The following is a 15,555-nucleotide window of genomic DNA, read 5'->3' as shown; positions in this document are numbered from 1 at the left end:
GACGGAGTCACGGAGAGTAAGGGGCGCAGAGCGGTTGCCGAGAACTTCACGAGCAACCGCTCGGCGCCCCTGACCGGGACTTTAAGCATCGTTTTTTTTTTTTAAACTTTATTTAACATGAATGATGTTAAATAAAGTTTTAAAAAAAAACACAAAAAAAAAAAACGATGCTTTAATCGAAGTCCCGGTCAGGCGCCCCTGCAACCATGGCGCCCTGTGCGGTCGCACACCCCTAAGGCCAGCCCTGGCTATGGAGATAAGACAACTATTTGAACTAGAATGACTGTTTAAAGTTAATCCCCATTGGGTTACAGCGTAGGCAGCCGGGATGGTGACATGGGGGGGGGGGGTCACTTATTAAAGAAGAACAGTAAAAGCAAATATCTTAGCTCCCTTACGCCATATCTCCTAAATGTCTCTCTCTTTATAACCCTGATGCCCCTTTTTCCTCCCCGATGCCCCTGTTTTCTAGGAGCTCGGAATGTCTGCTGGGTATGAGGGTATCGCAGGGTTCTACAGCCCTAAAAGTAACAATAATGTGTTTATAAACAACAAGAATTGTGTTTGTAAATAAAATTGTGCAAATAAAATATTTTTCATCTGAATTCTTTTCCCAATTACACAAATAGCTATCAAGTAAAGCCCCCCTTCCCGTTACATTGTACTGGCATTCATATAGCGCCGGCAGAGTCTGTAGCGCTGTTACAGGGGAGAATAAAAATTAATAACTTAATGATAACATTAACACGTATTAAGATGCACCGGTACAGAAGGAGAAAATGGTCCTGCCCTTGTGAGCTTACGCTCTATTAGCCACTTCTCTATCCAAACCCCTACAACAAAAGTATAACGCTACAAAATAACATTATTTGGCCTATTATTATCTGACGAAGACATTTAAAAGAAAAATAATGCAATTTATTTACATAATTTAAATAAAAAACCCGTTAGTCCCTGGCCTTATCTTATATCTAGCTTAGCCATATGCCTATCCCATGCTTGCTTAAACGCCTTCACTGTATTAACATCTACCACTTCTGCTGGGAGGCTATTCCATGCACCCACTACCCTTTCAGTAAAGCCATATTTCCTGATGTTACTTTTAACCCTTTGCCCCTCTAGCTTAAGAGAACTGTCTACATCATTTCATTGTACCAACCAAAATGCTAGTGAATGTATAGGTAGCCATATGTATAGGCATACAATAACAACCATGCACTTCATTGTTATTTAAGGGCTCATTTGTTGGATGTCAGCAGATAACCGTACTTGGGAACTTTATAATGAGCTGACCACAAGAGTCTCCAACTGGAAGGTTCTTCTAACTTTCCTTATGAAAACCATGATTGGTCACATGGTAAAGTAATTCTGTATTAAGATACCTGTATTCAAGCAGGGATTTCAGCCATTATATAGCAATAAGAAAAAGCACCAACTGGGATGCTCGGATATGATTAGAATTGGGTGTACCATGAGACTTCCCACGTGATGCATGTTGGGCACATGCATACCACCCACATCATATCACTATAATTATTATTACGGTTTTATTATATATATATATTATTGTTACGGGCTATAATTGGTTGTGTTAAGTTATACTGTTCCTTTAAAAGGCTTTCGACGTTGAAGTACAAAAGCTGCAGCAACCCGCGAAACGCGTCGGATTTGTTTACCCAGTGAGGACTCCGTAGCAGTAACATCTTCCGATGCGCTCCACAATCGCGGTTTAGGCTGCTGGATGGCTTCTCCCCCCGGGTCATCAACACCTCGCGGACCTTGTTTTAATTTAAAGAGTTTATTTAAATTAAATATATTTAATTTAATTAATATATTCAATTAAACTTTATTAATATATTTCATTATATTTAATTACGTTGATATATGTAATTACATTTTATTAAATTAATATATTTAATTACATTTTATTAAATTAATATATTTAATTAAATTGATTAAATGAATATATTTAATTAAAATACTATATTTAATTTAAATAAACTTTTTAATATTTAATTGAATTGTATTACATTAATATATTCTGCATATTCAATGCTTGGTGTAAGTAGCCCATTATGGCACGGGGGCTGAAACCGATTTAATAAACACAATACTATGCCAGCCCTTTGTTGCGTTTTGTGCTCTAGTTCAAAGTCCTACCGTCTCATTCTTTACAGGAAAGTTGTTCTTTTTTTTTTTTAGACTTTTTAGACTATTGAACGTTTACGTTTATTGTAAAGTTCACTTTTATTTGGTATATTTTACTGCTAAGCGATATATTGGTCTGATCGAGTTGCCCCGGCTTTCTTAACGTCCGTATCATATAACGGTGGGATGCTATTTCTACATTAAGATTCCCATTTATTTTAAAGAATTTACGATGGTCGTGTTTGAATTTAACTGGATTTCGGCTTCTGTTGAGAAACGCATTGAAAGAAAAGTGCAAAACGCCACCTAGTGAAGAAACGGTTAAACGTTTGTCATCAGACGCAACGCTACTTTTTAGCCATCGATTATTTTTAAACAATTGTTTTTTTTTCTGGGTAATTGAATTCATTCAACTTAATTGATGCTAAATTTAAAAAAAAAAAAAATCAGGCTATTGAAAAAATGTTCTTTGGGGGCAGCAGACATAAAAAGTCCATGTAAAGTTATTCCAGCGCATAAAATTACATTTAACTCATTGAGTGCTGGCATATTCTGTAGCGCCATTCAGCAGGGGATTGCGAAATAAACAATAATATTAAAATTGACTTGATACAATTTGATTATCACAGGTTAAGGCAAACCGATGGAGGAGAGGAGGACCCTGTTCTTGTAGGCTTACAATCTACTAGGGGGTTAGGGGGATCACTTGGATGATTGTAGAGGGGGTGATGTGGAGGAGGCACATGCAGAGTACATGGAAAGTAATGGGTGTCGGGGCAGCAGCCCCCCTGATAGCATCATATTGGTATAACGACTGGTTAATATGCCCAGGAACTTTCTGGCTCCGGCTACCTGGAGCCACCCATTCAGGATGCGGCTAGGAAGTCCTGCTGAAGTCGGTGGACCGTCCCACCAATGCGGGGCATCTCCCAACTGCGCCCCCCGTTGTTTCCCCTTAGTGACCCAGAGAAGCGGCGCTTCACCAGGTAGGTTCCCCCGGTACGCCGGTGAAGCTCAACTACTATTATAAACTAAAGCTAACCAGAATGTCAAAAAGAGGAGAATAAAGTGACAATATAGAACGGAAAAGAAACACCTTCACGAGTGGGTAGGTCTTGAAAAATGAATATAAAATAAATGAATATAAAATAAATTACAGTACATGTCAAAAAGAGGAGGTCTGGACGGGCCAATGGAATACCTCCGACAACTATGGCTGGCCAATCGGGGTCATCTGCAGTATGCATTCTACCAGACACCGGAGAAAGAAATCAGGGACTGTCCCGAATAGCAGGACAGAGGTAGAGCTCAGCGGGACACAGCCGGCAACATCAGGACTGCCCTGCGCAATGCCGGACAGTTGGGAAGCATACAACAGGCATACCAGGCAAATGATGATTCCGCGGTCACCGGCCTTAAACCGGACAATTTTAATCGCCCCCGGTCCCTCTTTTCGTTAGGAGCCCCCTGAATATTTTCGGGGTTAAGGACAGCGATCTATAAAGTTATGAAGGGATTCGGGTATGATGTCAGGTGCTGGTAATGCATGCTGGCATCGCAGCCTCTCCACAGACGGCGTTCAGTCCTCGAGATCGTGGCAGTTGTTGAACGCCGGTGAATAAATATAGACTCTGCGATCACGAGGCCTATTTCATCAGATCGCGCTCTTTACCATTTATAATCTGCTGCTCTCCATAAATGTCTTTTATTTTATTACAGTGGAAAATAAATGGTTAATTTTAATAAGCATCTAAACCCACGCATGTTTAAATTCCCTCACTGTATTAGCCTCTACCGCCTCTGCTGGGAGGCTGTTCCGCGTTAAAGTGGTTCAGTTTCAGAGAAATGAAAGTGAAAGGTTGCACTGGGGAAGGGAAGAGCGCCCGCAATAAAATCAGCCCTAGTGCAAGTTCAGGCTCTGCTGCTAATAACAAATACTCTGTTTGGTTTTCTGCCGATCGTTATCTGACACCCGCAGACGCCCGCATGGACAGCCCCCTGCGCCTCCCTGCTCAGGCATTCACTTAGACAGCCTCCGCAGGCAGCTGTAACCCACTCCCTTCCGCAGGGTCCTAAAGCACTCCCGCTGTCTCCTTATTGTCCGTTGCAGCTGCCCCGCGCGCCGGAAGGACCCCAATTCTCTTTCATCTGCCCGCGAATTCCCTACAAAAGGAAAATCCTCGCGCGCGGGCGCAGCTCTGTTGCGGAGGCGGTGTTGCTCCACTAAGCTGTAGCTTTACACAGACGGGTTTTGGATTCCCCCAGGCACTGCAGCGGACAGCCACAAACCAGGTCCCCGGCCGTGTAAATCCCTCCGCTTCCTGTGTCTCGGCCTCATTAGCTCGGTGAGGCGGCAGCGGCGGGGTGGTGACTCCTCTCTCTCACACGAAACCTCACTCTGTGCCCAGCAGTCAGGCCCCGTGACTAACACACCGCGGTGATCCTGGAAGGTGCGGATACCGTTTGCGAATGGGGGGGTTGGTGAATCCGTTACCGGGCGGGCGGGGGCGGTGTTGGTTTCCGTTACCGGGTCGGCCGTAAATGGAGGCGTGCACAGCCCACCTGTTAAGATGGGGGGGGGGGTTACAAATGGTGGATGGAGGGTTTATTGTAACGGGAGCAGTTGGGAGGCCCTTTTCCGGTTACCGTAACTGTGAGCGCCCGTGAATGTAACGCAGTCCGCATTTTCTTTTTTAAATTATTATTTATTTAATGTAGGCTATTATTTGCTTTACATGGATTTATATGTTTATTTTCTACCTAATAGGTTGTGTTTTGGCTATTGTAGCCATGTGTTATATATAAATTTATCCCAACTGTACAACACTATTTCTGTGTAGATCATGTTCTTAATTTTTATATTAACCATCGTAAGCATCACCATAACGGTGTTCACTATATAGGTGTGGGTGAACATATTATATATTTACAGCTTTCCTTGAATGTAATCATCTCCTGTATGAGAATAAAATATTCTATTATGGCTCCCAGCTCTGCTCACTACATGTATTTCTTCCTTTTAGATGCCCTCGGCCACCAGCACCAAGGCTGTTCCGGGCCCCAGCGATGCAGCGCCTGGTACCGGAAACATCCAGAGTGAGGCCATGAAACAGATCCTGGCAGTCATCGATAAGAAGATCCGCAACCTGGAAAAGAAAAAGGTCTGGGGGCTTCTATTGTGTGACATCATGCTATGCAATGTAGACGTAGGAGACGCTGGGGGCCAGTGGGTGGCTTTGTATCTGGGCTTGTGCTGGGGTTGTTAGTGTTGTCATCCCCAGGAGTTGGCTGATCTGACACTAGCCACTTCCTGGGCTGTTAAGTTATAAAGGAACATGGAGACCCTGTAACCGGCTCCTTCTGTGGCAGAGGTCGGGGTCTCTAAAGAGGAAAAGCTTTATTTCTATTTACTTTCAAGATTCTTAAGGAGACAAACAAATCGTACGAGCTAAATGCGGAATCCGACGATCTCTTGGACATCTTGGATATTTCCGTAACATTCATGCTCAGAGCGGGGCGTCTGTGGACGGGGCGCATCCTTCCAGCTGCTACAAATACCACAAACTGGCTCTGTGGGGGTTTGTAGTTTTCCCAAAGTGGGACGATGGTCCCCAGAGGACTTACTCTTTGGGAGCGTTAAGCGTTATGTTTATTTAGCGCCAGCAGGCTCAGTAGTGCGGTTCCAACAGGAAAAGGAGAAGAGACAGACGTACGGCAGGAGAAGAGGGTTCTCTCTTGTGAGCTAACAGTCTAATTCACCGACTTAGGCAGAAACGGCAGCTTTAGAGTTCCCTTCTCGGTAAAGGGCTGCTAAGGCATTCCGGTGGCTGTTTTTGTGCCGCGCCGATCCGCCTGCCGGTTTCTGGAGCCCCGGTAACGTTTGTTCACCAGCACCGTTGCTTTCGTGTTGGACAGAAAGGGGCCGATCTGCTTGCTGCTGCGGCTCTATGTACGGAAACGAACCTTAACAGGAAGTGAAAGTGGCTGAACGGTTCGGGAGCGGCGGTGGCCCCCGCAGACACTGATGGGGCCACTTCTTGGTCTCTTTAATGCCACTGCTGGCATTTAGAAGCAGAATAAAGAATGTTTACTAAAGAATTGGTGGCTAATAAAAGAATGTGACCCCGAGATGACCCCACGCGTGGGTTATTGCTCTGTGGGGTGTATATTCTGGTTTTATGCGGAATAAGGTGTTATTGCTGGTGTGGGAGGCGGCATCGGTCTTGTATGTGGTTAGGCGGCTTGCAGACATGTGTACTGCGCGCCCCCCCCCCCCCGGTTGACTGCCCCGTTACAATCTTCCGGGATCATGTGCCCTCTTCCAGCTGCCCTCTATTACTCTGTAGCGGCGGGGGGAGATACACGATACCCCATACGCATGGCAGGCCTCATTGTTGGGCTGCCCCCCGAAATCCTTTCCGTCTCATGGCTCCGGTAAACCGCGCACGCAGCGGCTCCCCGACCGCTATTCTCCGGATCCCGCCTCGGGTACTCGATATTCGCGGTCTGGGAGGGCCCTTCACACAGCTTGGGCGCGCTCGGTCCCCGGCCCCATTGTCTGTCTCCAGTCCCAGGATGTCGCACATGGGCTAGGCCGCGGCCAACATGGCGTCTCCCTGTGCCGGAGTGGGGGGGCGGGAGGCAGGGTATCCGGCCTGCGGGGCTCTGCTGCTCGAGAGGAAAGGGCGGAGGGAGATGGAAAAATCCCCGCATCATAACAGAGCCCGACCGATCTAACGGCCCCATCGCGGCGCAGGGAGCTCGGTTAAACGGACACACGGGGCCATATGTATAGAGGGCAGTTACCATGGAAACCAACGGAATGTTCCACTCATTGCTTCACCTTTGTCTGTAGCAGTGTTTGGGCTGCATGTTACGGTTGATCTGGGACTAAGTGAATCCACCTTATAGAGGATTTCCGACCTTAACTAAACGCCACTTCTCACTCGCTGATCTCTGCGTTCCACATTTAACGTTTACTTAGAGGAAACAAACTCAACTGTCTGCTTTGTTTGTTAGCCCCCTGTACCCTGATTAAAGATTATATAGAATGCACAGACCCGTAGAAGCCTTCCGTAGATTAAACCTAATGAGAGACAAACTGATATGCTGTGTATGTCTAGATAGTAGGTTTGTCTTGTTCTTGGGGCTTTTGTCTGATCAGTTAATTTAAAGAAGCGTTAAAGTCTATATGATGGCCCGGTGTGTAGCTTTTAAAAGATTCACCTTAAATAGATATATGTGGGGAAGTATTACACACTAACACTCAAATCTTTGGTGTCACTTAGAAATGTCCTTGTGTTTGAAAGATAAGCATTCTGTCGTTTAAAATATGAAATGGATCACAAATGACGCCCGTGGCCCTTTGACGCCCGTGGCCCTTTATCACTCCCATCACTCCTGTGCTCCAATGGCACGTTGCATTCGCTGACCCAAACTTTTAGTTTAAGAGGCTAATAGATGGTTAGAAACCCTTTTTGCAGTTGTTACAGCCAAAAATGTCCTTTTTCATGGGAACAGCTCAGTGACCCAAAAGTTCTAGCTGGTAATGTGTGTGGATATTATGTATCCCTTCATATACTGATGGATATCTTTGATTTCAGGGCAAACTGGATGATTACCAGGACCGAATGAACAAGGGAGAGAGGCTGAATCAGGACCAATTGGTAAGGGTTTTTTTATTTTTATTTTATAAAAGCAATTTCCACAACGCACTGGAAATTAAATGTAAAAGGGGTTACTACACCAGAGGGCTCTGTCTGCTTTGTAATACCCCCTTCATGGCTTCATTTGGAGAAATTATCTTATAGAACATGCTATTATATATGGCTCACCTTCTGCGCTATTTAATATTTTCCTGGGTTAGGATGCCGTGTCAAAATACCAGGAAGTTGTAACAAACATGGAGTTCGCTCGGGAGCTGCAGAGAAGTTTCATGGCGCTGGGTCAGGATGTAAGTAGAAGAGATGTAATTATTGATATAAAGCATGGGGACTCATAATAGTACAAAGCTTGATCTATACATTGAGCTAGCCTATACATATTTTTATGTTGATACAATCACAGCTGCGAGTTGGCTGAATGAAGCTTCTGCATTTATGATCTCGTTGTCTAATAAGTAAAACTTCTCTGTTCCAGATTCAGAAGTCTATAAAGAAGGCAGCGCGTCGTGAGCAACTTGTGCGTGAAGAAGCAGAACAAAGGCGCTTGAAAACCGTTCTTGAGTTGCAGTTTGTCCTCGACAAGCTGGGTGACGAGGAGGTCAGGAACGACCTGAAGCAGGGGGTGAATGGCATACCGGTGATGTCTGACGAGGAGCTGGCCGTCCTGGATGAGTTTTACAAGCTGGTGGAACCTGATCGTGACCCATCCGTCAGGTAGACGCACAGACACGTGCAATAGAGAACATGAAACGTGACAGATTAATGAGGCTGTGTTAATCGCCACAAGCTAATGTTTGTCTCCTCTGTACAGGCTGTCTGAACAGTATGAACAGGCCTCCATTCACCTCTGGGATGTTCTGGAAGGGAAAGACAAGCCTGTCTGCGGAACTACATGTAAGTTGCGCATCTCTGTCCATGCGCGCTTAGGTATGGCCGATCTGTCCTACTTAATGCATCCTGATCAGCGTTGCCTCCAGAGACGTACGCCATGCGTGGTCAGTGTGATAACGTGACACCTGCTCAATGCCCGCTTGCTTTATTTGGCGGGGACGCGTTTTCTGGCAGATCCTTAGTCAGCAGTAGTCTGGACATGCCGCTGCGTCCCGCTCCCTCAGCAATATTCCTGCTGATGCACAGAGCGCTTTCTAGAAAGCAGCTGCAAAACCAGTACTTCATTACGACTGTCATTGTAAACATTCCCTATGTAAATACTATAAAAGTTACAATGCTGAACATACAGATCCGGTGCACTTCATGTTCTTATTCACAAAGCACCAACGTCCAAGGCATGGCACAGAAGCAGAGGGTCCCACTGAAGGATTTTCTGATCTGTGGCTTTTTAAAGAAAAGAGAGGAAAAAAAATGCTCACCCTTTAATGGCTTTAAAATGCACAAATGGGTGCATTCAGTAATATTAACACCCCCCCCCCCCCCCCAATAGACAAAGCACTTCGGGAAACCCTGGAACGTGTCCTCCAGAGCAGCTATTTCGACAGCACCCAGAACCACCAGAACGGTCTGTGTGAGGAGGAAGAACCACCCGCAGCGCCACCTGTGGAAGAACCCACACCCGAGCTTGGTAAGGTCTTCTCGTTCCAGTCCATGCCCTTTTTACAGCTTTGTACAATACTTTTAATGTGAAGCTTATACCGTGGGAAGACTTCTAAATGTTGTCTTAACACATTAGAATAAAGGGGGTGTAGAAACACAGCCGGAGGGACATAACTGTATGATGAGAGCTGAATTCTGTCTCCATTATTTACTAGAAACCGAAGCAGTGGAAGAATACACTGAGCCTAGCGAAGTGGAGTCTACAGAGGTAAGACCTTCGGTGTTGGTCCGCAGCTTGGGACTCGGCGTGTGGGTTTAGAGGCTGCGTTCAGCTCGGTTATGCATCCGTCTCATTACCCGGAATGCTGACGCTGCGTTTCTTCTCTGAAAGTGTCTGGAACTGTGACAGCTCTTATGTCACTTGGGGAGCTCTATGGATTTCCCCACGTTAACTTTCCATTGCTCCTGACTTGCATTGAGTGCTCAGTGATGGAAGTGTGCATGGCAGACACGTATAGCTGCCTTGGGATCACGCAGGCTAATCTCTTTTGTGCTGCAGTTTGTGAACAGGCAGTTCATGGCTGAGACCCAGTTCAGCAGTAGCAGTGAGAAGGAGCAAGTAGACGAGTGGACAGTAGAAACTGTTGAGGTACGACTTCATTTTGGACCCACCCCCTCCATCCTTCTCTCTGGGGCATGTTGTGGGGTGCAGGGGATCTTCAGGTGTTTAATCACATTTTGTTCTGCAGGTTGTAAACTCACTCCAGCAGCAACAATCGGCATCCCCGCCTGTTCCTGAACCCCATACACTAAACCCAATCACTCAAGTCCCTCCTGATCCCATTGTGCAGCGGCAGAGAGTTCAGGATCTGATCGCCCAAATGCAGGGTCCATATAACTTCATGCAGGTAAGTGAATCCTGTGTTCTTATGGGTTCTGTACTGCACCGTATATAATTATAGAGCTGCTCAGTCATGTTATTTGCTCTGACAGGACTCTATGTTGGAGTTTGAAAACCAAGCGATCGACCCAGCCATTGTATCTGCTCAGCCCATGAACCCCAGTCAAAGTATGGAGCTCCCCCAGATGGTGTGCCAGCCTGGTAAGATCCAAGATGGTGATTGTGGCCTCTCCATGCCGGATTTAACACTTCAGCTTTTTGTGTTAAATGCCCAAACCTTCCCCTGCAGTAGTTCTCGTACAAATCTCGTTTAGATCCTCTTCAGGCAATGGCAAGTAAAATGTACCTTTCGTATCTTAGAACTGGTCATTGGGGTGATGGAAAACCTGCCAAGTCCCAACATCAAAGATTTATTTCCACAGTTTAAGATAAATGGACTTGGGAGAGAATTTTACCCACATAACTAATGTAAATCTCAATACAGGAGAGTGCGGTGTACTATGTATGTTCTTCGAGGCATGTGGGACATAGCATTAAAAACTTCAGCTTCCAGAAGAAACTTGTATGATGTTTTGCAATATGAGTGACTTCAGTTAAGTCACGTTCTCTAACATCTTTTTGCAGTCCATTCTGAGCCAAGGCTATCCCAACCCAGCCAAGTTGCGGATTCATCGCAAGTAAGTTGACATGTGCCAAAGATGCTTTTTGGCAGCCATAAATGCAGCATCTGTATAAATATATTAAGAGCTGGTCGGCTGAGGTTCCTGTCTTTCGTAAACGCTGTTTTAGAAGCTTTAATGCAAGATGTTCCTGGATACTAACTAACTTAATTTTAAAGGTTGCACTGGTATCTTCAACAAGTGAAGGTTATAGCAGCTCTCCACAGATCTATCAGCCTTCTCATCCCAATGAGCAGAGACCCCAGAAGGAATCCATGGAGCAGATCCAGGTGGGTTTTTTTTTGTAGCTGGAGTGACACCTAGATCAGTTTTGGGTCTGGCAGTAATCGGTACTAACCTGCTTCTTAATCCTCATCCGATACAGACCTCCTCGTCCCTTCCCGTTGCTTCCCAGCCCCAAGTGTTCCAGACCGGGTCCAAGCCTCTTCCCAGCAGCGGGATCAATGTTAATGCTGCTCCATTCCAGTCCATGCAAACTGTGAGTAAATCCAGAGTATGTCTGCTGTTTACATTCTGCGACTGGTAAAAACTACATTGTTTTAATGTCTCAAATGATACGGAGTAACCAATGCCAGTGTTATGGCTCCTAATGAAATCCTTATATACTCCCTAGGTTTTCAATATGAATGCACCCGTTCCTCCTGTGAATGAGCCAGACACGCTGAAGCAACAGCCCCAATACCAGGCCAGTTACAGCCCAACGTTCCCTGGCCAGCAGCACCAAGTGGAACAATCAGATCTTCAACAAGAGCAGCTTCAAACCGGTACCTTTAAAGCAGCAAACCTAGAACAGTCTCTATGGAAAGAAATCTGTTTTACACCAACTCTGAAACCTGCTTAATTTAGAACTTAACGTTGCTGAGAGTCTTATGAGAGTGCATAATATCTATTTTTGGAACTCAAAAGCGTTAATGTGCTTGAGTTCTATACCCTTGTGTTACTGAAGACAGAATCTGAAATCTGTACTCCAGGAAAGCCAGTACCAGATCCATGTTCACGTTTTGTCCTGCAGGCTTCTATAGAAGTGTGTGTGTTTGATATATTATATTTTGTTCCCAGTGGTAAACACTTACCATGCAGCCTCAGAGCAGCCCCACCAGCAGCCCACGCAGCAGAACACTGGCTTTCCTAGGAACAACCAACCCTTCTACAACAACCGAGGGATGACCCGGGGAGGACAGCGCGGCAACCGGGGATTGATTAATGGCTACAGAGGGCCGTCCAATGGCTTCAGAGGTAACTTTCTCAGACCATGGCTCACTGACCCCCCCCCCCCCCCCCCCCCGTATATATGTTAAAAAAATGACTAATTATACTTCAGACAAATGCCAGTTACATATAAACTCTTTATACCGCAAAGTGCAGACATGTGCTTTTTGCCCTCCTTGTTAAAATTTCCTCTGTGCACTCTGTTAAAATGAGTGTAGGTGAATATCATGGCAGATCTGATTTGGATGGCTTTGCTTTAGGACCTGATTGCACTTACTTGAAATGTGAGGAAAAAATCTCCATATCTAGCACTGCTAATTTTTATTTTTTATCTATCCCAGGAGGATATGATTACCGCCCCACCTTCTCTAACACTCCAAATAGCGGATACACACAGCCGCAGTTCAATGCTGCCCGTGACTATACAAACTACCAAAGGGTGAGGACAGTAATCTGACGCGTTTGGCCATTCCTGAGATGTACTTAACAGACCTAATAGCATTTTATCCCGTATGCGATTGGGCATGTCTACCTAATGGTTCCACTTAAAATTGTGATGTCCCAAGTTAAACATTTGATTTGTATCTTGTATCTACCCTCTATGCTACATGACATTAAATGATGCTTTGATTTAAGTCTTGAGCCATTGCTTTTTGGCAGACTTGGTTTGGTCATAATCTGATTTTCATTTTCATTCCCAGGACGGATATCAACAAAATTTTAAACGTGGTGCCGGGCAGGGAGGTCCTAGGGGAGCCCCTCGAGGTAATGCTCAAGCGATGCATTCGTAACTCCGCTACAACAGGAGGTGCAGGCCTGAGAAGTAGATGGAACTTTTTACCCCCACCCCATAACATGACTAGATCACGTCGGCCACTCAATCTCCCCAGGTCTTCTACATTTTGGAGCAGTAACTCATTTCACTTGTGCCAGGTGAAATTTACTGCTTTCATATAATTTGTAAATGATCAATTTTAACATCCGGGCAGCAGTTCTAAAAGCTGGCTGGAAAGCTTTTTGCTAGGTTTTTTGTTTGTTTTTTTACCACAGAATCTCTCCTGAAAACTTGAAGTTTAATTTATTTTTCTTTTAAACTTAACTACGTCGCTGCCTTTTTTTTTTTTTTTTTTTTTTTTTTCCCCCCCACCCCAGATGGGACAACTGTATCTTCATTTTAAATTTGCAAACTAAACTGAATTAAAACTATCTCCCACTGATATTAAAACCACCCCCCAAAACTCCCAAAATTTGTGAATCGTTGCTTGAGTTTCAATAAAGTTGTGTTAAAGTCAACTGCAGCTGGTTGCGGCGTTTTTTTGTGGTCTGTTCTTCTTGAACTCTGCTTTCAGCCGGCATTCACTACAATAACACGGGATTCTATGAGCGATGTGATCTCGCCTAAAGCTACCGTGAGCTCAAACATGAAAGATGCAATTACATATTTGCAGAGAGCCGTGGCTTTTATTGGTGTTTTGGTAAAACATGAATTGGAATGGATTTTGGTGTCTGCGGTCATCCAAGGCTACTCTGGGCAAACAGAACTCGTCTCCAAAATGGTCTGTGAAGCCGGTGTTTAAGGATTCACAAACTTGGATTTACTTAATTTATGGAAAAGCCAAATGGCAGGTGTTTTTTGTTTGGTATAAAGCATTCAGGTTCACCTCCACCGATATGCTTGATGCAAAATAGTGATGTTACTGCGCACCTCCAGGGTAAAAATAAAATATTGGAATGGAATATTTTAAGTGTCCACTTCCTTCCCTCTTCTTTCCTAGGTCGTGGAGGACCACCAAGACAGACTAGAGGGATGTCACAGATGGGCAGCCAACAAGTCAACTAGTCATCACTGACACCGGCTGGTGTGTTTTACTGGACGTTACTCTGTTCTGCCAGCAAATCTTATGCTGAGGACTAGTTCTTAAGTTTCCTGTTTTTGTTTTTTGAGACTACAGTTCTCTGATATGCAAAAAAAAAAAAATTACAATTCCTGTGTTGCATGTTCTTCCTGCTTCAGTAAAGAGCCAGTGGCTACTCCGTGCCTCCTTGGTCTTGAAAGAGTGGTACTGATTTATTTTGTGTAAATTGCAGGGGGGCTTTTTCCCCTGAATGTGACGGCCTTTCAAGCCCTTCTCCACCAGTAACCAAGCACAATGGTTCTGAAAGACCTGCCCTCTCTTTGGGAGAGGGCAGATATTCATGGATTTCATGTACAGTAGGGGGATGCGGTTTATGGAAGAAGAGACCTGCATCCACTTCAGTACAATGAGGTTTGAATACTGCTTGCCTAGGATCTGTCCTAATGGCACCTACTTTTTTTCTTCTTCTTCTTCAATATTTGCTTTTACCGTGGTAGTTGGATATACCTTCTTGCCCAAGGCTGTAAACGGCTGTAGCTGCCACTCTTTTCTCCACGGTAAAACAAAACTGCCGTCCGTGGATCATACTAGCTCTGTGAAAGAAGAATGGTAATCCTGGCAAATAAAAGTTCCTGAAGTTTTACGTGTAACTGTTTGCGTTTGTTAAAGGGAAAGACTTATTGTATCCCTCTCTAAAATGCTTTGAGCCATATATAATACAGGGAACATATGCTGGCAATTATCACCTCCTTTTAATGGAGTTCAGAAGTACGTAAGCTCAGTCTTCTAGCTCGTGACAAGTGACTTAAGTGTTCTTAAATCATATGAATAAGAAAACTGCAACACTCAATCCAGTGAACTGCTACAGATTTTGGGTCTAAACGTGACAATTTGGGACATGCGGAAAGGAGTCGTTCACCCTCTTTTTTGGCACAGCCTGTCTGTTTTATTTTTTATCAAGGTCACTAAAGCCAAAGGCAGGTAAACTCAGTCTGTACCATGTAGTGTACTTTTGTGTACTGGAAAGTCGTCCCTTGCCGTACAGAGTAGAGCAATATCACAATGAACACTGGTTCTAAAATGAAGAATACTTGTTCTGCCAGGACTTCCACATAATCTGTTACACTGAGCAGGACTGTTTGTGGTTTTACTTTTTAGCATTAAAGTGTCCATGAAAATAGTGACATAAGGAACATTTTGGGTAAAGCAATTTTAAAGGAAAACGTTATGGAAATGTAATTTGTACTTGTTTAAAAAAAAAAAAAAATGTGTGTGGGGGACGTTTTACGCTAGAGGTTCTACAATACCAAAAAACACTGAATTCAACCATTTCTGGGTTACTTCAGAGGTGGACACAAAGCACCCAGTAAAGATATCAGTGTTCGCTTCTCCAAATGCAATTTTCCAGATAAAATACTCTGTGTTTCTGCCTCAACATTTAAATCTGGTCAGCAAAGCAAGCAATCTGTAGACGTTACTGGTGATATTCTTTTTCTCGTAGTATAGAAAAATATATAAGATCCGGTGAACATATTTATAAAAGCCTG

The 15,555-nt window shown here is 44.5% G+C and overlaps 1 protein-coding gene across 1 annotated transcript; it reads left to right on the top strand.

Annotated features, from left to right (window-relative positions):
* Positions 1–5,171: 5,171 nt before the first annotated feature.
* LOC149280194 (caprin-1-like) lies at positions 5,172–13,992 on the top strand. The gene is made up of 18 exons (XM_089500721.1): positions 5,172–5,309; positions 7,752–7,814; positions 8,015–8,101; positions 8,287–8,525; positions 8,623–8,705; positions 9,253–9,390; positions 9,578–9,630; positions 9,922–10,011; positions 10,112–10,270; positions 10,356–10,464; positions 10,888–10,940; positions 11,102–11,216; positions 11,267–11,421; positions 11,557–11,707; positions 12,003–12,179; positions 12,494–12,591; positions 12,854–12,917; positions 13,928–13,992. Exons 1-18 carry the CDS (start codon positions 5,172–5,174, stop codon positions 13,990–13,992), a joined length of 2,037 nt encoding a protein of 678 aa, XP_089356847.1.
* The last annotated feature ends 1,563 nt before the right edge of the window (positions 13,993–15,555 follow it).

This window comes from Sceloporus occidentalis, unplaced genomic scaffold, assembly GCF_023333645.1.
Source record: "Sceloporus occidentalis isolate IW3139 unplaced genomic scaffold, rSceOcc1.0.p SCAF_158, whole genome shotgun sequence".
Lineage (NCBI taxonomy): Eukaryota > Metazoa > Chordata > Lepidosauria > Squamata > Phrynosomatidae > Sceloporus > Sceloporus occidentalis.
The sequence above is the reverse complement of the archived record's forward strand: the minus strand, read 5'-3'. Positions and strand labels throughout refer to the sequence as shown.

Bases quoted from the DNA above. Each gene is read 5' to 3' on its own strand.
- LOC149280194 (XM_089500721.1), top strand. From the start codon at position 5,172: ATGCCCTCGGCCACCAGCACCAAGGCTGTTCCGGGCCCCAGCGATGCA. The intron at 8,102-8,286 runs GTAAGTAGAAGA...TCTCTGTTCCAG, and splicing joins TCATGGCGCTGGGTCAGGAT to ATTCAGAAGTCTATAAAGAA. The intron at 10,012-10,111 runs GTACGACTTCAT...TTTGTTCTGCAG, and splicing joins GGACAGTAGAAACTGTTGAG to GTTGTAAACTCACTCCAGCA.